The 26,563-nt window shown below is 35.5% G+C and overlaps 3 protein-coding genes and 1 non-coding gene across 5 annotated transcripts; 1 reads left to right on the top strand and 3 right to left on the bottom strand.

Moving 5' to 3' along the window:
- Window positions 1-482: 482 nt before the first annotated feature.
- On the bottom strand, window positions 483-16,420 carry LOC145595843 (calcineurin-binding protein 1-like). Of its 2 annotated transcripts, none has more exons than XM_081652278.1 (19): window positions 16,220-16,420; window positions 16,011-16,085; window positions 15,091-15,210; window positions 14,965-15,005; window positions 12,428-12,639; window positions 10,445-12,294; window positions 8,585-8,800; window positions 7,899-8,489; window positions 7,546-7,778; window positions 7,253-7,463; window positions 6,942-7,097; window positions 6,336-6,493; window positions 6,045-6,237; window positions 5,264-5,634; window positions 4,892-5,072; window positions 2,522-2,754; window positions 1,582-2,227; window positions 988-1,066; window positions 483-830 (listed from the first exon to the last, which is right to left on the bottom strand). In XM_081652278.1, exons 1-19 carry the CDS (start codon window positions 16,220-16,222, stop codon window positions 571-573), a joined length of 5,829 nt encoding a protein of 1,942 aa, XP_081508404.1. In that variant the 5' UTR covers window positions 16,223-16,420; the 3' UTR covers window positions 483-570. The 2 variants fall into 2 exon arrangements, with proteins under 2 accessions (XP_081508404.1, XP_081508405.1); XM_081652279.1 differs by having other exon boundaries at window positions 483-827.
- Window positions 16,421-17,510: 1,090 nt separating this feature from the next.
- On the bottom strand, window positions 17,511-17,583 carry TRNAE-CUC (transfer RNA glutamic acid (anticodon CUC)). Its single transcript has one exon. It is a non-coding gene; the product is annotated as a tRNA-Glu (tRNA).
- A 951-nt stretch (window positions 17,584-18,534) lies between these two features.
- LOC145593944 (oleosin L-like) lies at window positions 18,535-19,035 on the bottom strand. Its single transcript, XM_081650300.1, has one exon. The coding sequence runs from the start codon at window positions 19,033-19,035 to the stop codon at window positions 18,535-18,537; it is 501 nt and encodes a 166-aa protein (XP_081506426.1).
- A 3,113-nt stretch (window positions 19,036-22,148) lies between these two features.
- Window positions 22,149-25,386, top strand: LOC145594634 (serine/threonine-protein kinase Aurora-2-like). Its single transcript, XM_081650961.1, has 9 exons — window positions 22,149-22,312; window positions 22,845-22,961; window positions 23,584-23,730; window positions 23,817-23,912; window positions 24,225-24,320; window positions 24,421-24,517; window positions 24,622-24,739; window positions 24,834-24,906; window positions 24,990-25,386. The coding sequence occupies exons 1-9, from the start codon at window positions 22,277-22,279 to the stop codon at window positions 25,089-25,091; spliced, it is 882 nt and encodes a 293-aa protein (XP_081507087.1). The 5' UTR covers window positions 22,149-22,276; the 3' UTR covers window positions 25,092-25,386.
- The last annotated feature ends 1,177 nt before the right edge of the window (window positions 25,387-26,563 follow it).

Here is a 26,563-nt window from a genome sequence, read left to right as displayed (position 1 = left end):
TAATCATCGTTTATAATTAATTTCAATGGTTGCCTATTATTTTAGTTTAGATAACAAGAAGGATGATTTTTGGATGAGAAGGTCAAAATCTAGTGCTATTCATTCGATATCAGAATGAACATAATTGCATTATCTAATGTTATGCTATCATTAACGAAATCATGAGTGAGAGCCAGTCAAAAAAAAAAAAAAAAAAAAAAATCATGAGAGTGTCAAAAGAAGGGATTAAGAAATCCAATATTATTTTTTTTAATCAATTTATATATCTAGTCAATTGAAAGGTAGAGATTTAACACTAAAAATGTATGTTAAAGATTTAACACTAAAGAATCGACATACAACTGAGCCTAAGGTGTGATTTTGTCATTTCGAGATTTGATTTGCCAAATTCCAGATAGGTAATGTTCCTAGTTTCCTTCATGTGAGTGAGTGAGAGGCTGCAGAAGCAAAACAGATACTCAAAATGGAGGGACTAGGTCATATACAATGTAAACGCGAAAATTGCCTTATTTCACTCAATATATATATATAAATAATGCACAAAAGGCAAGATTCATCATGTCAAAAATTTCAATTTCTTTCAGGTTCTGCGTCACTATTAAGATCAAAAGTTCTCCTTTCTGAGACAGTAGAATTATTACAATGGTGTAGTTGTTGAGCTGCGGATAAAATCTTTTGGCTGTCATTTGTGTTAGGGGAAGTGTTTGTTCCCAAATTTTTACATGCTTCAGGCAAAATGGAAGATTGCATATCAGCTAAGGGAGCGATTCCTGCAGCTTCACTGCATCCAACATGACTTGCCACACCGTCTTTACAACCACCAACAACTGCTGTAACAATACAATGAAGAAACATTCCAAGAAAGAAAAGAATTTAGAAGCATGAGGGGAACCATAAAGAAAGATGGCCACAGATAATACAGTATGTAGAGACCTTTTTTTCTTCTAACAATAAGGTTCATAAAATTTATCAATAAGATTTACATACCTGACTGAGGAGTTGGAACAGTTGGCATGCTGGTGGTGGAAGCCGAGGATAAGGCATTGCTTGCTTTTTTGCTTTTCGTCTGGGATAAAAGCATAGCATTAGGTAAAATGAAATTTGAGGTGCAGAGCATACTGAAAGAGATATTAGGGGCTCAGGAATTACAATATACGGAGTATAGTTCTTTAAATTACTCAGATTATATCAGTTTTATTTTATTTTATATATACAATAAGTATTTGAGCAATAGAGCTCCCATCTGAAAGAAGCTTGCATAGAAAGATGTTGAAGTAATTAGGATTAATGATGAGCATGTATTTATTTGAGCTTTGGGCTGTAAACGCTAGGATGAGCCTGAGCTTTGTTCTTGTATGAGCTAGCTTAGGTTGTATACAACTCAAGGATATACAGCTTTCCCTTAAATTCTACTCTATATCCAATTTCATCCAAAGGAAAACTTACCAAAATCTAAAAATGCAAGGTCACAAAAGATCATGCTAAAATACTGAACATAATGAGTTTACTTATATGAATTATGAATGCATAATTAAAAGTAAATACATGATTGCAGAATACGGCAAAATATAGTTCATGTACCTTAACATTTTCTTCACAGTACTTGACAACAGCAGAGATACTTGGGCATCGCCCGTGCAATAGTGTGTATGCCCACATTAAAAGTTTCCGTGGTACACTCACATCGACAATTTCAACCCCATCTGCACTGTGGTTAAACTGCCCAGTTGTGATCAGTCGAGCTGGAACCCAGAAGAGATTCAAACCAGATAGGAGAACTATCGATGAACTATCACGATAAAAGCTGTAAGTAGATCTCAGCAGAGAATTTGCTGTTTCCAGATTTTCCTCTGAAGCTTTCTTGACTACAACATGCTCAAATTTTGACAATAATGTATTCCATTTTGTTTCAAGAATTGCAAGGTGAGCTGAATTTCCAAATGAAGGATACCAGAAATCTTTGGTTCGCAAATCTAGACACAAAAGCTGCTCATTGTCTGAAGCAGTTGCTTCACCACAGGCACTAGAATGTAATGGTGTGATCTTAACAAGATTGATTACAAGAGATCTGCACCAGGCAACAGAAGCATGTTTGAAAACCCCAGAGCAGCTGCTATCATTCGACAGTTTTGGATTTCTGCAACGTTTCCGTATCTTCTCATTTAAGCCTTCAAGGACTTCAAGCTTGACATCTTTCTCCAATGAATATAGATATTGGTGGAGATAACTGCATTAAGAGCAGATAAAGAAAATAATGCATCTGCCCATTTCAGTTCAATTTCAAATTTGACTGCTAATATCGAGTACAATAAGGGGCCTTAGTTTCAAAATGAGTTCATGATAATTGATTACAGTGGAGAACATTAAAGTCAAGCATATTTTGTGATAGTCTCCATGAAAAATTTAGAATTCTGAAAATATATAATTGAAAAGGGAAAGAAACAAGCAATAGTAGCATGAAGATATCAAAATAAACTTGCTGAAGACCGATAAAAGAAATAAGTAGCTGAACATAAATTACCCATATAATGTGCTTTCTGATAATTCTGGGCACTTAATTTCTGTCGAACTGCAAATATCAGGCCAAAGGCTTGCCTGCTCCATGAACAAAGTAAACATCTTCTCAAGTATCTGCTCAGGAGAGCTTTTTGCAGGAGTAGAGGCAGAACCATCAGTTGACGACATGGACAAGATAAGAGTCTTTAAGTACCTCCCAAGAGCCACAGGAACCAGATCTTCCAAGCATAAGGAGAACTGGATTCAAATAATTTGTTAGATAATATTTCCTTCTTTCCAGACCAGCAGGCACCAGAAGGCCAAATATATGCACACGCCCACAAATGAGGAAAGAAGGTATAACATAAAGGAACCCATAAAGTATTCCTCCTCAATGCCGATATTCCGATAACATAAGTTCATGTTGACATTGACATCAAGAAGTTCAATATATATTTTGGTTAAACTGTTAGCAACAGTTAGAATATTGAAGGAAATGAAAAAGAGCTGAAAATGAAGAAGAGTTGAAAATGATGATTTTGATTAATAAAGCTGAAATTACAGATATAAATGATAGATGTCAAGAATTTGAGAGACTTGATACTCTCCCAAAGCTAAGTAAAGCTAAAACCAACTTATCAATTCTTCTCATTGCTCTCTCCCCTTTAATCTCTTCAATACAAAAAGTTCCCCTATTTTCCCTTTAAGTCACTCGCTTCTTCTTCAAGCTAATCCTCACATATATTATGCACTACCAATATTATCCCTTTCCCTACACCCAATACAAAGCAATGGTATAGTGGAAAACTGGTCATAGAGAAGTGCACAGGATCACACCATCACATTATCCCTCAAAAAGAACATGGCTTCAGGTATAACATTATAAGATAAGAAAATGATAAGTTCCTATATATACATGAGGGCAGAGTTTGTTCAGGGCTGTCAAGCCAAGGATAAGATCAGAGGCAATACAGGAACATCACAGATACGTAGTTACTATCTTAAAGACGTTCCTTCTCTCATTCTATTTTAAAACAAAAGGTTTCACAACATTTTATGTTACTAAATAATAGCTACACTCTCATCCGGAATTGACAGTTTAGATGAACATTTTAAGGTCAAGGTAAGTTTTTAACCATCTTTAACTTACAGTCTTACATAATCAAATTTCTAGTAACTAACTTTATTGAAGATGAACCTAATGAGTTTTATTAAGATTATCATTGATCAAATATTGAGATTTACAACTATTGCATTCTTATTTCAGACAGTCAATTTCGGACCCGAGGAACATGTTTTCATGATTGGGCAAATTTAGTAATTTCATAATGATGGACTTTTATGTGAGCCATATAATTTGAATAACTGTGCCATCTTGACTTTTTCAACACTTGACCTGAATTGGTTTCAATTCCTATGAAATAAATTAAGAGCCACCTCCACCCCCCCCCCCCCCCCCTACTTTGTTAAGATAAAACTTTAAATCCGGCCTTTCCTTTTCCTTTTCCTTTTTTCAGGACTAAGGTAGGAAAGGGGCAAGAGAAATCCAACTAAGTACACGAGCTATACGACTTCTACAGAAAGAACAAAGACTCAAATTCATAAGCCAAAAATTAAAACAAGACAAAGAAGGAAAATTAAATGAGAAGAAAGAAAAGAAACTGGATATTTAAAATTCCTTCAACTTGGGTAGGAAGCATGAATCTTGATGAAATGGCAGCCAAGGATAAAATAACGCCAAAGGCCTAGGTGGAGGAGATGGATTCAAAGTTGCTTATCTCCATTGTATTTGTTGGGTGCTAGTTAACGGCTGACTCTATTAAGTTTTAAAATTCTATAACTTTTCAGATCTCTGAGTTAATTTCAGCTCTTAAGGTACAGCTGTCAGTACCTAGAGGAATGGATGGGATGAAAGCTGGGCTCACAATTCAGAAACAAACCCTTTCAAGTATAAAGAATGGGAAATTGGCTAACTTTCATGAAGTCAGCTCTACAATGTGGTTATGTTGTATTAGATGAATAGTCCAGCTACAATTTTGGAGCATTGCACACACCCCCATGTGAGATTTTGTTAGAATATAGGAGTGAAATCTTATAAATTTTATGGAGGTCAGCCTTTTCTGCTCTTATCCGAGTGATTTGCTAGGGGCGGAATATCAATATGTAGTAGCTTCTCTTCACAGAAGAAAGTAAATAAAACAATCACCCATCTGGCCCACTCAATTGAGAATATCTCTTAATCATATGTACTACAAATTTGAAACATTGTTGGTCTTCTATCCCAGTAACTTCTTTTGTTTCTAGTTTAGCCTAGTATTCATTATAAATTAATACTAGTGAAATGTAAGAGATCATAGGCAACAGTACAACATGTAAAAGAATTAATCTACATTACCCGCTTATCTGCTCGGAGAGTAACATATGCTCGATCAAGGGTGCAAAGGTCTCCAGTCTCCTCCAGGAGTTTCAAATAGAATAGCAAGTACTTCCTTATGCAAGTTATAAATTTCCTAGAACTTTCTGGCAAGTTAACTTCAAGGACCTTTTTGCTCCCAGCAACAGCAGGTGCTTTTCGTCTGACACCAAAGACAAGACAGGTAAAGCCCCTTTAAATGATTGTACAGTCTATAGAGTACCCACAAACTTTTCATGAAGTCTCAAAATAGTAAATTGGGCCACATATGCTAAAATTTTTGCCCCACAGAAATGAAAGGCATCATCAAGATTGAGGAAAGGTAATTTAATATAGAATGAATGGAGTTTAAACCTTCCTTTTTTTGCAGAACTATCAATCTCCCACATGTTAATTGTGAAGGAAGAGCGTGATGACTTGAAGCAGAAAGACATCTCATCCTTTGCCTTCTGAAGATCCCCAATTCCACCTCTTTTGTAAAATCCTTGAGCAAGCATGTATCTAGCTTTGTGAAAATGCTTGAGATCTCCTTCCACACATATCTCAAGAGCAGAAAGGCAATCATTATACAGCATGTGCCAGGGTTCATCCAATTGATGAACTTTCTCATGGATAGGGCCATCATGACCAGATAGGACATTCTCCTTCCTATCAATCTCTACTTTATCAAGGATATTCATTACTTTCTCTTTGGTTGTCTGATTGAAGGAATAATCTGCAAAAACCTAGATCAAATAGAGCAAAGTCAATTTGCAGAGAGTTCAAAAGACAATTACAGAAACTGTCCAGTGAAGGCTGAAAAGACATACGAGCCAGCAAATCGAGCTTAATTAACAGTATTCCTAAAAGATGCCATGCAAGTGTGAAGACTTTGAGGAAACATGGCATGATAGAGTCGAGACTTACAAAATCACATAATCACTATTTACAGAAAGTTCTGTTTATCAGGTAAACTTTTTAAAGACTGATAATTATTTTAGGATGGAAAAAGTAAGATAGTTGCACTGCTAGCAAATTAAAAAAAAAAAAAGCTTCTGAACATATCCTTCTGGTAAAAACATTCCTTTCCATGCCCAAACATAGAATTGGTTGAAAAAATAAATAAGAGTTCTATATAAGATAAATTAGATACCACCTTAAGATCTTCAACATTTGTCCTCTGACATGTGTGAAGTAATTTCAAGCGAGAAGCATGCATCCTATAAATCGCATCAACTGCTGATGGGTTTATAACAATAGCCTTGTCATAATACGAGAGTGATAGCTGTGGGGAACATTCCAGCTTTTGACAAATTTTCCCCAAATAAAATGCATGTGACCAATCCTGCCTAAAATCACAGATCAAAACCCATAAAAGTTCCAGAACCAATTCCAAAATTAATAAAACAGAGTATACATGATGAGGAACAAAAAGACCATAAGGTACCTCTGTGCAAAAGCCTTCTCAAAATGTTTCTTTGCATTTTTACAAAACATCATCCAAGTTGCATCTTTAGTTGGCGCAACAGATCTTTGATCATAAAATGGTACTACATTCTGAAGACCATCATAATACACCAGTGCCAACATCTCGTGTATCTCACTCTGTAGTTTACATCGGAAGGATAGCAAAATATAAGCAAGTCATGCCAGTACCTTTAGAAAAAATGAAAAATTAAATAAAAGAAGAAACTTCCCCCAACCCTCTCCGCACCCCACCCACCCCAAACACCCTCCATTTGGATTGAGAGAAAGTTAGTTCTCAAGATAGTCTGCATCATAGACTCACTTTGTCATTCCCTTCCTTGACTCTGTGACCAGCAATTCTAAGCGTCATGAAAATCAGATACTCAAATGAAAAAATATATGGATACTACTACACTACTAGTAGCTGATAAACTCTTACACTTCAACATCCCACCCTTCACACTTTTGTTTTGAGGCAAGAACACTATACATTTTGGTCAATACAAGGAAGTAAGATGGTTGTCAGCTTGAGAAGCTTATCCACAAGGTCAAAGCCATGGCAAAGTACTGAAAGAAGGCAAATTACCTGTTGTTCTGAGGTTTTAGCCAAAGCCAAACTCATTAATAGGCACCGTCGGCTCCTCCTCCTACTTGTCTCCACTCTTTGAGGCAATGAAGCATTCTTTCTCCATCCAGTCACATTTATATTCTTGCTCCCATCATTTAGCAATAAATCCACCTCCTGTTTCAACAAAGAGAGACATTCCTTCAATATATAAAAGAAGATACCCCTCTCATTTTTCTAAATTAGCATTCGCTCATAGAATTAACAGGGGTTAAAAAAAACTTGTTAAAGAAGGCTTCGGTGGTTATGACAATAAAATAGATCAGTCTTACCTCATCATAAACATTGGCAAGACGCTGCCAACTCTCAAAGCGCAAAGGATTAAATAATAAATCATACTTGGATACATTTGCATTCTGCTCAACATAGTCCTCCCCTTCCTTGGTGAGAACAAAGCCAGGCCATTTATCAGTAGCACTTGCTTCCTCAGACTGAGCCAAAAGATAGTACAGGTCGCTATAAACCTCCATATAAGGCTCGCAGCTGTAGTCATAACATCACTAGTAAAGATTTATTGAAGAAGAAAGCAAGAGAATAAACTCAAGTAGCAATGCAATTAATTTACCTTCCAACTGAAATCTTTTTCTGGTTGAGGATTCCTGTATCAAGAAATATAGCTTTCACTATTGATTCGAGAAATTCATCAGATCCTGCCACCTCTGAGAGTTTATCTTCACAGAGATTTGGATCATCTAAATATTTATCAATGGGATTTCCAGCAAGAACATCATCTGGTGGCTGAGGAAAATGTTTGCGTATGGCTCTCAGCACTCTTCGGAGCTTGAGCAGCCCTGTTTTCTGAAATGAATGATATTGCAAGCAACAAGCATAGAAAAAAGAGTTAAAAGAGTAGTGGCAATAAGTACGCATACAGGCTACTACTTTAAAACATACAGAGGGATTAAGAAAGAAACTGACAGTTGAAGCCTTCGCATATGGCAGTATATATTTGAACACATCAGCACACTGCTCTTTGGACTGATAGTCTGCCTGACTAGTGTTTCTATGCACTGCCAAATCATCCTCAAAGCCTGATTCAGAACGGAGATTTAGACCATAAAGGCAGAAAAAGCACTGATTCAAGGCATTATCAATTGCTGATTCAAGTTCTTCTCTTTCATCTTCAGAAAGTTCAGATCCAGTAGGAGAATCCGGCTTGCTTTGTTCTTCCCCATTGCTCAATTTGTTGATTGGAACATCCTCTATGACATTTCCCTGTTCGCTTTCAGCAGAGGAATAAGTATCTGGAACTATTAATTCATTAGGTCCTGTAAAGACTTCCATAGGTGGACTAATTCCTGCACTTGGCCCATCCGCAGACATCCTTGCATCATCATGAGATCCATTGGATTCTTTGCTCAAAGAATGGTGACTAGACTTAAGTTTTATAGCCAACAAATGTTTTATAGCAAGTTTAAGAAATGTTCCATCCACCCCTTCGCCATCTTCACCAACACAACACAACCCATACTCGGCAAGCACATCATGGATTGTTAAAATTAAATCAACCTGATACAAGATGGGTAAAGAACATTGAAGAATTTGCAAAATTGCATGAACCTTAGAAAAATGACCTGGAGAAATACTTTGCACAGATGACTCACTTGAGTTTTAATGGGGATTGTCAGATCCAGGTGTTGAAGCTTGCAGAATGCAATTGCTGCATTGACAAAGAAACATTTTCGCTTCAATTCTCCATGATCTGGACTCGAGACGCCGGAAGGTTTCTTGCAAAAGCTCATTCTGGCAATGTTGCACATCAGTGCCAACAACAAAGCCTGGATATCAGCAATACTGTTTCTTGGGACATTGATATCCTTCTGCAACAATAAATTCAGATATGAGTAGCTGTAAAAGTAACCTTCAAAGCTAGTAGAAGCATGCACATATACAAAAATGGATAATTACAGATTTACCGCTACCATTTCCATAATCTTGTTTACTATTCATAATTTGCATCAACAACTAAGCAAGAAAAAGTGAGTGACAATAGGAAATAATGATTGCCATATCTTAAATTGGTTGGACATTGAATAGCTAAAGCTTTCAAAAGGTAAACATGCATATATAACCACAAAATGGTATCAGAATCCAATTTCTACTATGACATGATATGTAGATAACGGGAGCATCAATTAACCCTGAGTTGATATATTTCGGCACAGACACACAATACTATCAAATTTGTCACTGGAATTTGAGGTATCTTAAGGTTTATTAGAAAAAAGTTGCCTTGTAAACCAATGCAAGCCATAATTAACTTGGTCTACGAGTATAATTTCTTTATAAACAACTAGTTTAGTAATAATGTGCCTGCTAACATTAGACATGCCAGGGAGAAATGAGAAAATGTTATTTTTTAGCCAACATGCACAACAAATTCAACGCACAATGAACCACATACCCTTTCACAACAAGAAAGCAAACAAATACCTTTGAATGGTACTTTTTCTAAATAAATCTCCAGGTATTTAATTTAATAAAAAGTTCAGAACAGCGTTTAAGTAATTGATTGATTAGAATATTCAGCATCACATTGTTCCATGACAAAGTATACTGTATAGCCCAGAAGGTAAGTTGCTAAAACCACACCAAACTACAAACCATCAATATTAGTCTATTAGATTAGCTTTCCATAATATCCTTCTTCATCCTTTTCATAAGACAGTAACCTAAATCTCTTCCCACTTGCCAACACACAAGTTGATGCTGTGTATGGCTGTATGCATATCCCAAAACCTAAAAGGACAACATTGTTCTTCCTTTTTTTGGTTTGGGTGGGTGGGTGTAGGAGAGGAGGGGGGAGGAGGTTGACAGGAAAGAGGGACCATACAATACTCAGTCAACAGCAGCACAAAAACTGACTTCATAAACTATTTAACTTATCTGGAAGTATGACACCGATTTCAACTCCCACCAAATGCACTTAGCTGCAAATACTACTAGGAAGTAGAAACATGTTGTGTAACATAGATGGTTTCTTACAATATCTCCTTAGAAAGACCTTTTCTTGAACAGAAAATTTTATGAAATATTTATTGGTATGGGGTAAACAAACCTCCAGCGCGGCAGCGCCAAAGCAACATATATATATATAATATCCAAAAAAAAAATCACTTGTTAAAATATTTTAATGCTCGTGTTAGGACATGAAATTTTATAGAAATTTGGGACATCTTAGCACTATATACTCAGGTTCCTTCTAGATATCTGTGTTTTAGAATGACATAATACTCTCTTTATACTTATCTCCTTCCACAGAGGTACTTTTACAAGTTCTTTAATAATGTTGTCCTCTCCAATCAATTATGCATAGATAAGGATGAAAATCAATAGAGACCCTCTAACCTTTTGCTCCCAACAAGATTAGTGCATTTTTTTTTTTTTTTTTGCTTGGTGAGACTGAACACGAAGGAAAACTATGGCAAAGGAATGTCAGCATTTGATAAAGATAAGGTCATTACCAGATCTCTGTATTGATCAATGAAATTCTTCACCTGAGATGCACATTCTGAAATTGCCTTGACTTGCTCTGCAATTGAATCAAAATAGTTGTTTGATAAAGTATCTTTTGATTCTGTTCCGTAAGACATTACTTTTCGAGCCGTCTTCTCACAAGATAGATCACAAGAGGCAACAAAGTCTTCTATCCCAGCTGCAACCATGAGTAATTGGAGTTTGCGCTTCTGACAATTCAGGTATACCTCCACATTCAGAGGATTGACCTTTTCACAGGCTTTGATCAAAACATCTAATGCTGATAGTTCACTAGTGGTAACTCCCTCATATTTATCAGTTGCAGGTGCAACATCCACATCAACACCTTTTGTGGACAACAAAAGTGGAGCAAGCAAGGCTATGCATTCCGTATACATTTCTTTCTCGAGCATTTCAGCAACATCATTCTTCAGCAGAAACTGGACTTCTAACAGATTAATTTCATGAAGTATTTTATCAGTAGTCAACTCTTTATTAACCTTGCAGTGAGGCAATTGAACAGAACCAGGTATATCGTTCAAGTTTCTGTTGTTTTCTAAAAGGGATAAAGAAACTGAAAACTCTTCATGAGCCCTCAATCTATTACCTTCCCAGATCGACACAAGACCGCTTAACCAATAAAATCGTACCCAAAAAGAACTTTTCTCAGTCAAAATGCGTGCATGCACTGATGATTTTGGTCGCTGAGGACAGTCAGAGGAACCTTGAACAGAGTCTTCAGTAGTTTTACCATCCTTAAAGCAACCTTTACCCCAATTAACACCCAAATCCATAGGCCATTCCAGAGCAACTGATTCTACAATTTTCGATAGATGGAAGGATGCCTCATGCATAAACTCAGCCATTTTAGATGAATTGGGTGAACATGATCCCAGATCATGATATAACTCAGCCAGAAAGAGACTGCATTCAGGCGTTCTATCACATCCCCAAAGCCTCGTCAATTTTTCCATCTCTAAAAAATTCATAAATGCATCACGATATAAAAGTTCTCTTTTTGCAACCTCTTCCAAAAGCAAACGCCCCAAGTGATGAGCCCCATAATTTTTTGAAGTTTGAATAACAAAATTGTGTACATCTTGCCATTCATTCTCCAGAGAATGAATTGAAGAGTAATCCAAATCCTTAATCTGCTGTCCACTTATGATGAAAGGTTGTAAAGAATGAATCACAACTTTCTCCATGTCTTTATTCCCAGAAAATTCTGCATCTTCCTTTCCTATTTTCTGGCTCCTAAGGCTGACCAAACGGGTGCTTCTTCTTTCATATATTTGTTCTTCAGAATAATGCATTTCTTTTCTATCAGTAATATTTTCCTCTCTTGTATCACACTCACCATTTGAGATGTTTTGAGAAGAAGAGGCGAAAGGCATTTCGGTATCTTCCTGTTTTGAAGGTAAGCAGATAGCTATTCTCATATTTCCAGACAAATTAGAATTGTCAACTGCTGTCTCAGAATTTGATCCATCAAGTGAATTCAAGAGTCCCAAGACAATATCTGCAAGAGCTGTCCACGAGAGTTCTTTTAACTGTAATTCAACCGTCTGATTCAACCTCTTTGGCACATTGTCCATGTCCAAATCACTGTTGGATGCTTTTCTCTTGTCAACAAATTTAAGTCTGGCATGCTCTGGTTCCAGCTTATCAATGCCTCTTGGAGCAAAAGGTACTGGCTCTGACTCTTCGATAGTTCTCTTGACGTGTGAAGCTCGAGCATGCGATGGCCAATGGCGCAAAATTAATTCTGCAACAGCAAGGCTTGCAACTTCATCTCCTATAGCAATAAGCACCTCTAAAAGTTTCTCCATGCAATTCCCTGCATACACCATTGAAAAAGACAAAAATAACGCTTCTTTCTTGACAAATAGAAAAGGCAAAAGTACTTGTAGAAGCAGCAAACCAGTCAATTAATAGCATGCATCAGTAAAGAACGCCAACTTAGTGCTTACAATTGTTAGGACTGCAAACAAGCCCTTGCTCAAATGCCCATCGAGATATACTCAATAAACCCATGGAACAAGCCAGTGTACCCAGCTGATTCCAGACAACAGAATCTTTAGTATCAATCTCCACTGCTTGCAGATAACAGTGCAATGCATTTTCATAATGTGCAGAACCTTGTTGCAAGAAAACAGTGGCAAGATTCTTCAAGGCCAAAAACCTGTCAGGAATGAGATTTGAAAAAAAATTAAAAAATGAGATAAAATATGTATCCACATGGTGGAACTGCTAAATGACTGGCCGGATGACATTAATCAATAAAAGCACTACATTGCTGCAGATATCTATTACTCAAAAGGCCATAAATTTAAAGGAATTTTAATAAAAGTGGAGGATTGTATCATCATAAAATGCTTATATTACATTTATCCACTTAATGTCTTGTTCTCCTCAGCTTATATTTGCGACTAAAAAAAATAATAAAATAAAATAAAATAAAAAAAACATAATTTTTCTGAACTTAACTGTTGCTGATCTTGACTTATTTTTACAGAACTTATTTTCTTTAAACAGAACTCATTTTTGCTACAACTAAATAAATAAGTTGAGGAGAACATAGCCTAAATCCATCATCATTTTGTCAAAACAAGAGTTATGCATCTCTCATCAGCAGATTGAGAATACCATAGTTACATGATGACGACCACTTTATGCATGACTGAACGGCTGAACCTAAAAATTATATTTGATGTATGAGCACAAGCTTGAATTCTATGAATATCAATCTTTTGTAGCATGTCTAATACTGTTTAGGAGTAATAATCAGGTATATCTGGAGTTCTGGACCTCTCTAGCTTCCAATGCCATATTTTATTATAATTACCCTGTTAGCATTTCATTCTATTAACAGATAGCCTTAATCAATAATAGATATAGCACTTCTAAGTATATAACCTGTAACTCTGTTAGACATGTCGCAAGTATTTAGGGACTCTATGGATTCAGCATTTTCTGAATTAACTCATTAAGGATAATATTGCAAAGAGATGGTTCCCTTCAATTATCTTTTGATTTTACTTTATTTGCACTTTTCCTCCCCTTTATAAATAATCAGCCCCATCAAGCATTACAAACATTGATTATAATCCCCACTTTGGGGTTAAACCAAAATAAGAAGAAAAGTTCATCCTTGCTATCATTGCTTCCATGAAACTATAAATGACCATGTATAGGGGAAATGCAATGAACAATACGTCAAAAATCTCATTGTGGCCATGATATTCAAGCCAACAAACCAACAATGGTCCACTGGCCAAGGTTTGAATTGTTATAGCTCACTGTATAATTACAAAAAGCCAGTCTCAAATGCCCCTCCTCTAAACAAAAATAGCCCCTCCTCAACATCTATAACCTTGAACCTCTGTAGTTTTACCACAACCCCACCCCCAACACAGCTTCTGAGTTCTGATGCACCAGGCCACCATAAATGAAGATGGGCGGCCATGGGCCAAGGGGATCAATGAAGAAATTTTATCTTGAATAAGGTCATGATGGCAACATGGTCACAAAACCGCTATTGCAAGCAATGTGGATGGTTGTCCCCGCAGTCGCAACTCGCAATCAAATATCAGGGGTCAGAGTAGATTCCAAAACCTTATAATGTGGTGATGCACCCAGGAACAAACCCTAGCACTTATCTATTTAAAACTTCTTAAGGAAACCAGGGGAGGAAAGATGGTGTGAAAAATTAAGTTAATGAAGTACACAACAAATAAGCCACAAATCAGGTCACACACTGTAGTTCTTGCTTAATAAAGATAACCTGTTAACCACGGTGGAAAAAGGTTTGACACTAATGAAGGTATATTGGAAGGAGGATGAGAGAGGTTCAGACAGACAGTCAGACATTAAGGGAGTTACATTCAGTTAACAATTTTAACATTATTTTGATCTATGGGTCCAGAATATGGATCTTATCCACACTAGTTGAATTTTTTAGTTAGCTCCAGATCAATGAAGAAATGGGGAAATTAAATTCCAATAATTTTATACCAAACTTAAAGCCAATGGAAGAATTAAACTTAGTTATATAAACAGCACTCAGCTTCTGGGATGACTGCAAAATTTTATAATTACTGCTGGTGTCTGGTAACTGTTAAAAAATATGATGCTTCAAGTTCTAGCACCAGAATTGCATGGGAGTGGTAAAGTCTTGCATCATTACAAAAACAAGCACTCTTCACAAATCACAACCTTTAGAGAAGATGGAGTATGAGATAAAGGATACAAATTCATAATATGAAATATAAGAGAATATGATACAGTTTATTTAAAACGTAGCTAGGTCATACAGTCAGTTCATAATCATGAAGAAAACCGCACAAACCTAAAGGTTAAGGAAAAAAAAAAGGGGGGGGGGGGTAAGAAGGCAATAATTACTCTAGGAAGATACGGATCTAAAACGAATTGGAAAACAACAAAAGCATACACATATTCACGCAGAGAGATATTGTGTGCAGTATATTAAGGGGTTGCAACAGCTTACTTGAGTTGTAAGAGATGGCCATCACTTGCAGTACTCTCCACCTAAGGATAAAAATGACCTCATGACTCCTCATCCAAGCTTATAAGGAATCTATACTTAGATCAAAATATATGAGTGAAGAATCACCTGAGTAGTAGACACCAGAGGATCTTTGACAATAGCTTCCAGATATTCACGTGCCTTTTTATAGTCTTTAGCTTGCAGCTTCAAGAGTCCATCGTGATAAGTTTGCGTAAGGTGGAACTCCTGTACCGAACAGAATCATGAGAGTGAATTTTATTAGAAAAGGATGTCTCATCTACTCTGGTCAAAATTCAAGAACACAAGGAGCTAGCTTAACATAAGGAGATTTAGAATCAAAATATAACTAAGCCAGCAGGAACAACAACTATAAATCAGCACCAAATCCTTAGGTCCTCATCTTTAAATTAACAAGGCAATAAAAATGGTATCCTCTCCCTGATCACAATTTTATTTTATTTTTCTTTTGAAAACTCATTTCATCCAAAATCCTATGCACACCAATTAGATATATATATCGATGTTAATCATCAGTGCAATTCTCTCATTTAATTGAGAAAACTCACATAACTAAAGTAATTAACAGCAGACAACTTCAATAATCAGCACAATGCCCTTTACAATGATATCATATCAGCTTATCTGAAGTCACATTGTCAGCCAAATTAGGGTTTCATCAGGAAAAGTTCCAAAATGCATCAGATCCGAAACAACCTAAACTGCCACAGCCGAAAACACAGTCATCTGAACTTTACAAGAAAATTTTCACCAACAACATATGGTAATCCACCAATCAACCAGATAGCTATTATAGTATCAATCACAGAACTCAGAACAGAATTCATATATCAAACACAAAATATAAGCAATGCCCCTCAAAAATATCTCAAACATGATCATATGAAAAACCCAAAATTTAATATAGCACAACATACAGAAATCAGTACAAAAGGGTAACATAAATTGATAGAATTGATCAAACCCAGATAAAAAAAAGGTAATTTTTAAAACCCAGAAAAGGGTACCTGAGCTTCTTTGGTAGGAGCTAATGGTTCCCACTGATTCTTCGAATCTGTATCGTTAATGGCGGAAATTGCAAACTGCAAAAAAGGGTAATCAACAAAAACACTAAATTTCAGCAAAAAATTGATTTCAAGCCCAAATTATGATTCATTCGATAAATTATTATGAACAAAAAATGATGACAAATATACTAATATATGATTCAAATTACCATTGTTCCAGATGTTGTGTGATTGTAGGGTTTATAGAAATTGAACAGCCATAGTTGGAATTTGGAAATTGGTAGATTTGTTCGTAAATTTATTTCTTGAGTGGAGAGAATTTAGGCGCGGAATTGAGTGCACAAAAGAGTTGAGAACTAGGAACTTCGTATTTTTGGCAACTGAGCTTTCGTCCGAAAAATAACGGGGTTTGTCTTTTTTAGGAGACGAATGCATCTTTATTAGAAACTTGTTGGCAATATTATCCGATAGAGAACGTCTTCGTACCGGCATATGTGAAATATATGTATGGTCTATTTCATATGTGATATATATGCTGATTATGTGTGAATTATTATGCCGACATATGAGATGCACACGCTAATTATGAGATTGTAAATCGAAGCACAAAATATTATAACGATTTGGTAGTTTTTTTTAGAAAATTTTACAATGGCAAAACACAAAATATTACACAAAATTAGAACAATACTCGTAGTAAAAGAAAGTCTACACTAATTGCTATTTGGTGTATCCATATTAAGTTGTTATGTACATACGTAATGCAATAATGTTGTAAAACAAACTTCACCCCATTAGGCCATTAGAGAGCTTGATAACAATATAAACCTCTTAACTACTGAGAACCTCCTTATTCCATTTTTTTGGACCAAGTTTTTTTTAATTACGAGCTAATTAATAGTTAACTATAAGCTTGCTATTTAAAAGCAAAGAGGAAAAAACTAATCCATGGAACTTGAACCAAAAACCTTTGTTTTGTTAGCCTTTATTGAGCCACAGTTCAACCAAATCAAATTATTGCTGAATACTAGTACATACGAAGTATATTATTGTATTCTAAAGTTTATATGAGGCTCTAATCAGTCTTCAGATCTTGTGTGATTGCACATATTACACCAGCTATGTGTCGAGCCAGAGCTAAAGATCGATCGAGCCTGCTAATTGCAAGACGTTTTACTTTTAATGTACACTTCTCTACTGATGTGAAATCCGATCCCTCATTGTATCCTACCACCACCGATGACATATACTTCACTTTGAATATTGAGAATACTAATAAGTTAATTAGAGTATTATTATGTGCAAGTAGCAAAATGCTTGGAAAAATCTTGTGTGCACTATGAGAAAATATATCATAGTGTCAATTTTAGCTCCCCTTCCATATATAGCAACTGCACTTTCTTTGACTATACATTGACATTATTTACTAATTTCACTTTAACCATTTTTTTTAGTTGCTAAAAAAGTTTAAAAGGGAAAAATTAAAAAAAATACAAAAAATTCCGTTGCCGGGACTTGAACCCGGGTCTCTCGGGTGAGAGCCGAGTATCCTGACCAACTAGACTACAACGGATTTGTTGGTAGTCATAGTAGTATAAATTTTAACAATAATATACGAGTATTTCTCAAATTAATACTCCTATAATATTTTTATTTGTATTTAAATAATGCAACATAATTAATTGTCACTGTTATTATACTCAAAAAAAAAAAAATCTGTCACTATTATTTTACTTATACTTCCTCTGTTTTATTTGCGGTTGCAACACCCCCTCTAAGCACGCATTTTAAGGAAGATATTAGACTAAGTAAATGGATAAATTATTTTACATAATTTTATCACCTATAAGAAGAAAGGGATAAATTGCTATGATTTAAATTTCATAGATTAATTTATTCGTTAACCTAGTTTAGTGATGAAAGGTGGTGTTGTAACTATAAACAAAACAAAGGAAGTATATTATAGTGTAGTTCGAGCTATTAGTATATAATGCATCGACAATTATGAGTCAAAAAAAAAAAAATTGCATTGACAATTAGGCCCTGTTTGATTCACCTTAAAAAAATAATATTAAGTAAAAATAATTTCAGTTCAGTAAAATTAATCTCAGTTCAGTAAAAATAATTTCAGTTCAGTAAAAATAAGTTCAGTATAATTCAGTTTTCTTAGAGAAAAATTATAATAGAAAATCAGTAAAAATAATTTCAGTTCAGTAAAAATAATTTCAGTTCAGCAAAATTAAGGTGAATCAAACAGGGCCTTAGCATGGTAAAACACAAATTTTGACAATTAACAAATTAATTAAAATACTTGGAACATACTTTAAAAATAAATTATTGCACTTATCATTTCCTATTCATACACTTTTCTCACCAAATGTCACATACAGCTTTAATTTGCCTCCCCACCCAAAAAAAAAGTACTTCTACAACCAAAAAAAATACACTAAATCAAAATAAAACAACACAAAAAAAAAAAAAAAAAAAAAGGGTGGTGCAAAAACAAAACCCTATAAAATACTACTTAAGAAGTTTGTGCTTGACTAGTTCGATAAGTGTTATGATCAGTAGTACTACTAGTAGTAGTAGCTTCTTGAGCCTTATGTTGTACATATTGTAAATTCTCCTTAGCCTTTTCCTTGACCTCCCAAGCCGCGTTACCAATCTTCATCCTAGCACTATCCAACTTATCAGCACCGATTGGGTGCTTCCCCGTCGTATATTGATAAATCCACGACAAAGCCGAAAGGGCCGCAACACCGCACCCACCCGAGAACACGAAGCCAGATGCAATTAAAAAGATTGTTATTAGGGCAGGGACGAGGATAGGACTAAAGAGGACTAGGACGGGGGTGGCTAAGACAAGGGCTAAGACGGTACCGGTTAGGGTTAGACCGGATAGGACTAAGAGGACGGTGCCTATGGTTGAGGCGGTTAGGAATTTGACGGTTTGACGGGTGGTTTGGCTAATTGGGTGGTGTTGGTGTTGGTTTTGGTGTAGCCTTTGTTGTTCATAAGATGACATGTTGGTTTGCATGTTGTTGTATGTGTTTGTGTTAGTTTTGTAAATTTGATGAGTGTTGTGTGTAAGATGGGAGGGAGTGTAAGAGGGATATATTGTAAGGTAAGAGGGGGTGTACGTGGAAGTGGGTTAAAATGAGGGTTTGAAATGGGGTGGCAAGTGTTAATTGCATGTATGAGATTTTGTGGGAGTTTGACATGTGGAGGACTTGGTTTTTCTTTTGGTGTCACCATTAAAATACAAAATTTAAAATTGTATATTGGTGTTTTTGGTGTTGTGTGTGTGATTTTATAATATATGTTATATACAAACATCTATCGATGTAATAATTATTAGGGGGGTTCATAATTGAGTACCCGAAACTTTAGGTTTTTGGGTACCAAGATCGGGTTATGAGTACTGAATCAGCTAGACCATGGTCCGACCCAACTCTCTTCATTTTTAGTGGATTAGGTATCCAGCTCATGAAATTATCAGCAATAGAGAAACTCGTTTCAAGGGTTTATGAATGGAGCAAGTCCCTATTGATCTCGGGGATATACAAAATTTGTAAATCTCATATAAAGAACCCCACAATAGTGACATGTGATTAAGAAATTATAAAACATGCAAAAAGTAAGTGGAAAGTAACAAGTGTGGGCCCCACACTCGAACTAACGGCTGTTACCTCTACTTCAAGGTTAATCGTTGTGAATTAACTATGGCCGTTAGAGTTGATTTTTGTATTTTTTCAGTCTTTCTGTTCTTCCCTCTTTCTATTAATTAATTTAGGGTTCATAGTTTCTTTTCGACTAGTGTTTCATATATGGTGTTTGATTTATTACAGCAATCGATCATGGCTGATTTAATTAGGGCGATAAGCTTCAATCAAATTACCAATAATTCAATTCTAATAAATTAAGGTGACAGACATCAATCGTCATTCAATTGATAACAAACTACTGAAGTTCAATAGCATAATATCAATCAATTTTGCAAATAATCAATGTAACCATAATTCAAGATCATAACTTCTAAGTAATTTCTGGACTCTGGTGTTGTTAAATGAAACAACTTCTTGATGAAACAGATATGGGGAGATCAAGGAGGTATGGTTGGATGGTGCCAAGGGATAGGTGGAGAAGGATATGGATTATTTCTTTAATTTGCATTTGGTTTGATCTAATTCATCAACAGCAACCTAAAGCCGTAATTTTTTTTTGATGCTCAACTTGATGTTCGATGGGTTGGAGATGAAGCTGGTGTTGCTAGATCAACTTGCTGGTCTTCTTTCAATATGAGCGCTACGAAAATTGGTGGCACTGATCCACAGTAAGGTAACTTAGGGCCTGTTCTAATTTATTGAACTGGCTGAACTGTACTGAACTGAATTGATTGGAGCTTAACTAAATTGAATAGATTTAAAATGAATCATTTATGAGAAAAGGAAATTAGGAACGGAACTGAACTGATTGGAGCTGAACTAAACTGAATAGAATTGAAAAAAACTATTTATGAGAGAAGGAAATTAGAAACTGAACTGAACTGATTGGACCTAAACTAAACTGAATACAAATTAAGCCGAAGAGAACAAACCCTTAGACCGTGTTCTTATTACCTTAAAAATGAATGGTTGATTCCACCTTGTTGTTGACCTCGTTCTATAACATTTTTCGGCTAAACGAGCACTGAATGGTTGATTCCCCACAACAGCGGTGACTTAATTCGCGAATTCGTGTTTGATTACTACCGAACAATTTCCCCCATTCGACCTTGAATTGCTCGATTTTTAAATTTATATATTTTTTAATATTATTTTTAGATTAATTTTTGGCCCCAATTCTCCCAAACAATTAACCTTAGTTAACCAAAGTCGGGTTGGCAAGAGTTATCACAAGTTTGATAGAAGTTAAGTGGCTTCTGGAGTTATCACAAGTTTGACAGAAGTTAAGTGGCGTCAGGTTATCAATTTTCACCCCAGCTTGTGTTACAAGCGTGTCCTCACCTTAAAGTGAGTAAATTACGACCCTACCCTAGGATCCTGGGTATAAACTTGAATTTTCTCTAATGTATGTGACCCACTGTCAATATATACAAGTCATTAAATTCATTATTTATCACAAGGTTAGAACACAAGACCAATAATAAATGAAGTAATGTTCTTACCAACTTTGCTATCTTTTCATTGTACTTCATATTCAATTATAATACACTAAATACTTTAATTTGTACAAGACATCAATTTGAGAGCATTTATTTAATTTCATTAGTTATTATTGTCCACTTATTTTTTGTAATTAAATAGTTTATGATTTTATAGGCCAAATAATATATGTATTGATATTCAAAGCAAAGCCCGGTGTATTGCCCGGGGCCACACACTAGTGTGATATTAATTCAAGAATGTATGATTACATGCAAATCAGTATAATTAATATATTTTCATTTATTTTTTCTATTTTAGTTCCTTATATGTAACATTTTTGACAAAAAAAAAAAAAAAAAAAAAAGAAAAGAAGTGGGCTTAGCAAATTGAACTCTACTTATTATTAACATATAAAACAAATGGAAGCAATTGCATACCTGTTTGCATTTACAAACCTCTTTATTTATTACTCCTATCAACAATAAGAGGTCTCTCCACAAACTTGTAAAAAAGTACTCTGTAAAGTCTATAATACAAACCTCTTATTTCTATTACCCTTAATACTACAAGCTAGATAGATCTGCACACAACTCTAAATCTTGTTTAATTTGGTCAAATTATCTCCTTCAAGATTTTAACTATACAAATTATTAACGGAATTCTTAATGAGGGCCAAAGAATTTGTACTTGTGAAATCATAGATTCACAGATAACTAAAAATTCAAAAAAAAAAAAAAAGTTAAATTTCGCCTAAGATTTGGTATTAATAAATTAATTAACAAATATATTTGGTCAATAATTTTCTTTAATCCTACTCAAACTCCATCTCCACCGTCAATACAACCTTAACAATCAACGGCCACAATACGCTTAGATCGACTCAAATACGCTTACGCTCCTCCTCATCAAATCAAACAAAGAAATTACAAAAATAAAATTTGAATTGTCGAACAATTCTAATTGGGCCACGTGTCCACCCCAAAAATTCGACCGTTGTAGAAATCATTCGATTTCTTTCCCCCCTAATCATCCCCTTCCTCTCCACCGTTGAGCACCACTGTCATTTTCTCTCTCTCTTCTTTCTCTCTCTACTTTCTCTCTCTACGTTCTCTCTCTTCAATGGCGATTGCTGCGGAAAATCAGGCTGAGGAGAAGGTGAGTTAAAGATTTTGATTTTTAATTTTCGGATTATTAATAAGTTAGGGTTGAATTTGTTCTTTAATTGTGAAATTATGAATTCTGAATCGCGTGAGATGATGCTAGGGTTTTGTAGAAATTGATGATAAATCTTCAAATGTAAAGTTTCTAATTTCTGGTGTTAGTTTTGTTTCTTTGTTTCGATTTGTTCATTCTTTGCTCCAGAAATTGGATTTATATTGGGGATTATTTTTGAAATTCGACGTATTTGTTGAATTTATAGAATGAAGATTTATTGCTGATGAGTTCAAATTCATCTTTCTGTTTGATTCTGTGCAATGTGCGAAAATCTGCACTTGATTCTTTGAAATGCTTATTTTCATTTCGATTTCGTTGTGATTTGCTAATTTCAGCTTTGATTCGCGATTTATGATGAACTTACTGATATCTAGTTTAAGAAATCTGGATTTTTGAGGTTTTTGGCAAATTTCATTTTTTTTTTTTTTTTTTTGGGTGCTGAATGTGTTTATTTCTGTGTGAGTTTATTCAGGCATCTGCAGAGGTTCCTGCAGCGGAGAAGCAACGGTGGGTGCTAAATGATTTCGATATCGGAAAGCCGCTCGGTCGAGGGAAGTTCGGTCATGTCTACTTGGCAAGAGAGAAGAGAGTATGCCATTAAATCTTGCTCCTTTTTTTCAAGTAGGAAGTTTTAGTTGTAATGTTTCTGTTGTATGTCCAAAATTGAATGCATATGCATAGACTTAAATTAACCTCGAAATATGATGATCTAGTCCTAATTTAAAACAAGTGTGAATAATGACTAACATAAGCTAATTTCAAGAAAGGATGATAAAAAGAAAATTCACATAACTATATATTAGGCTATTGCTTTGAACTATGGTATTGAATCTAGGCTGCATGACCCCCATCACAGTGGCATGTGTAAAGGGGAGGGGATACTTAAGTTATTGTAACTGAATGATATCAAATCTCGGCTGCATTACTGCATCGTGATTGCTTTGTATTGAACTGTCAAGGATTAGCTTCTTTGAAATTTATGCATCTTTAGCTAGTAAAGACATCACATGTTGAAAAAGCACAAGATTTGAGTCTATTATCAATTACCTGTTATTAGCACTGTCATGTTTGATTTAATTTTGGTGCCTCATCCTCCATTTTTATACATAGTGATTGATGTTAAAGGCACCCTTATTTGTTATCCCTTTGATACGATCATGGCCTGAAGGAGAATTTTGAGAATTTTACTAATTTGCTTATTATTGGAGCAGAGCAATCATATAGTGGCATTGAAAGTACTTTTCAAGAGCCAGCTAAAACAATCACAAGTTGAGCACCAGATTCGTCGAGAAGTTGAAATTCAAAGCCATCTTCGCCATCCTAACATACTACGTCTCTATGGATACTTCTATGATCAGGTACTGCTATATGTAGTGATGTTGGCTAGGTCAGATGAGACATTGTTCCATACAAAGGTGAATGACTCGATATATTATCTATGCAGAAACGTGTGTATCTGATTCTTGAATATGCACCGAAAGGAGAGCTGTACAAAGAGCTTCAGAAATGCAAGTACTTCGGTGAAAAGCGCGCAGCAACTGTAAGTTACTTCCATAGCAATAACAAAATTTGAGGTACTTTGGTAGGAATGATTACAAAATGTATGATCTGATACCAAATCCAGCTCATACTTATATGTTGGTCTTCATAATTTTCAAGTTAATATAGTTGAGTTCAACACACCATATCTTTTTCCATCTTTTGCAAGTTTGCAAAGCTTGTTCCTGAAATATATATATGACAGAGGACATATAATTATACTTCTACTGATTTTAACAGCCACTTGATTCAGCATGTCAAGAGTGCAGAGTGCTAACTGGTGTCTTTTATTCCTGTTTTCATTTGTCTGCAGTATATTGCATCATTAGCCCGGGCTCTTATTTACTGTCACGGAAAACACGTGATTCACAGAGATATCAAGCCAGAGAACCTCCTTATAGGGGCACAGGTGACAAGCACACCTAGGCTTCCAATTTGTTTTTCCTCAGGCTTCCATATATGCAAGATTGTGTGCTAATATTGACAATTTTACTGGTTTACTCTGTCAGGGGGAACTCAAGATAGCAGACTTTGGTTGGGCAGTCCATACATTCAACCGCAGGAAGACCATGTGTGGGACACTTGACTACCTTCCTCCAGAGATGGGTATGCATTCTGTGAAAAATCTTTATTACTGCAGACCTTTTAGAGTGTTTGTTTTGGGTTTGATATTTACATGAATCATTTTGTGCTTCCTTTTGCCTTGACAGTTGAGAGCGTAGAACATGATGCAAGTGTTGACATATGGAGCCTTGGCATCCTTTGTTATGAGTTTCTGTATGGTTTCCCTCCCTTTGAGGCTAAGGAACATTCAGACACATATAGAAGGTGAGAATTCAGTGACTGTGTCACATTTCAGTCTGTTTGAAAGAAGTAATCTTGTATCAGCCATTAACATCAGCAAGAACACATCTTTCTGCAGGATTGTGCTAGTTGATTTAAAGTTTCCCCCCAAACCCATTGTATCTTCAGCTGCAAAGGACTTGATTAGTAAGGTAAGCATCTTTTAATACTGCTGATAAATCTTTTTTCAAACCTGTCTTAGTGGCCCCTCTGACCCTCATCGTTAAAATATCAGATGCTCGTTAAAGACTCAGCAGACCGTCTTCCATTGCACAAGCTTCTGGAACATCCATGGATAGTACAAAATGCAGATCCTTCAGGTCTTTACAAGTTCTAATACGTGCTCTTCAGCTCCATAGTGATACGCCATTATAACAAGAACAAGTACTTATTTTGTAAAATTGTCATCTAATGCATGTTTCCTAGGATGGGCTAATCTGTATAATAACCATGTCTGATGTCCCCTCTAAAGTAGTTGCCATCTTCCTAGGGGTGTAGACGTATTTCAGGTGAATATTATTTGTTCCCCATATTATATTGTAGCTATAAGAATTCTTTTGTTCGTTTATTATGTACTAAAATTAAGGCAAGGATAATAATATATCGAATATTGATCACTGTCTCAACTCAAGTGCATCTCCTACATTATTTGATGGGCTATTTTTTTACAACCAAATCAAACATATACTGTACATGATCCCACCTTACATTCATGTTCTCTAGTCCAATTCCGAGTTGAAGTCATTTTAAAAGTACAGCAGGTTGATATGAATTCCAACATTATTGAGTGAGACAAGGTACTTGAATCAGCCTACCAACTTAACAACTCCAATTCTTCCATGGAATTCTTCCTATTCTCAAACAGTAGTTTACATTTGGGTTTGAAACTATCAGCATATCCCATTTGTTTTCCCTTTAATTTGTTTTTTTTTTTATTTTTTTTTTATTTTTTATGTAACACCAAAAGTAAACTAGAGATTAAACTGGGGTCTTTAATTAGTTTGCACACTGAGCAACATAATTGTTTCAGCACCTCACAGAGTCACAGACACCAGCAATTCTAGTATCCCCTGAACTCTGCTGCCCACTTCCTCACCAGAAACCATATAATCTGATTTGAGTTCTGATGATCAATGAAGCTTTAATGGGGCTCTGTCATTTGCAATAGCACGCTTTGGTTCCAATCCAATATTTCTTTCTGCTCATATTGAATTCACACCCCAATTTCCACCCCTCTGAATCTAGAAGCCTGGCCACTGAGCAACTTTTTATTCCTAAGCAAGTACTAACAACCTAAGCTTCATATTGTTAGGTGATATAATAGATCTAGATAAGTATTTCCTTACAGAAATGAAATTTGTTAACAAAAGCAGTAACCGTCTTGTATGAGACTTCACATTAGGTTTCAGTAGAGTTTCAATAGTAAAATGATAAGTTTTAACTTAATCAAGTTACAAGGCCTTGAGTATTAAGATTTAAGAGTGCCTAAATGCTACATAAAAAGAAACTGGTGAAGTTTTATTCATGATGCATGCAAGGAACTATAAAATTATGCATCCAACAAAGACAGCACAGAATATGTTCTGCTAAGAGCTATTGTTATAAGCAGAAACAGAAGCTAGCTCTAAGCACCTCACAAAGGTCCAATCAATAAGAGAAAATAATTGAAATAGGGAAGATGCAACGTAAGACTGTATAAGTATATGCTCATAATGATGGAGTCTAACCTCAATATCTTAGGATAAAGAGCACGAAGTATCAGATGACGCCATCATCTCACTTTCCTGCTAATTACAAGAAGGAAAAATA

This window comes from Chenopodium album, chromosome 19 (genome assembly GCF_948465745.1).
Source record: "Chenopodium album chromosome 19, dcCheAlbu1.1, whole genome shotgun sequence".
NCBI lineage: Eukaryota > Viridiplantae > Streptophyta > Magnoliopsida > Caryophyllales > Amaranthaceae > Chenopodium > Chenopodium album.
This window is presented reverse-complemented; position numbering and strand designations above follow the sequence as displayed.

Coding starts and splice junctions, on each gene's coding strand:
- LOC145595843 (XM_081652278.1), bottom strand. Junction 6,238..6,335: donor GAGAAGGCTTTTGCACAGAG/GTACCTTATGGT, acceptor CTGTGATTTTAG/GCAGGATTGGTCACATGCAT. Junction 1,067..1,581: donor ACTGTGAAGAAAATGTTAAG/GTACATGAACTA, acceptor CTTTTATCCCAG/ACGAAAAGCAAAAAAGCAAG.
- LOC145593944 (XM_081650300.1), bottom strand. CDS start 19,035: ATGTCATCTTATGAACAACAAAGGCTACACCAAAACCAACACCAACAC.
- LOC145594634 (XM_081650961.1), top strand. CDS start 22,277: ATGGCGATTGCTGCGGAAAATCAGGCTGAGGAGAAG. Junction 24,321..24,420: donor ACCTCCTTATAGGGGCACAG/GTGACAAGCACA, acceptor TTACTCTGTCAG/GGGGAACTCAAGATAGCAGA. Junction 24,740..24,833: donor CATTCAGACACATATAGAAG/GTGAGAATTCAG, acceptor ATCTTTCTGCAG/GATTGTGCTAGTTGATTTAA.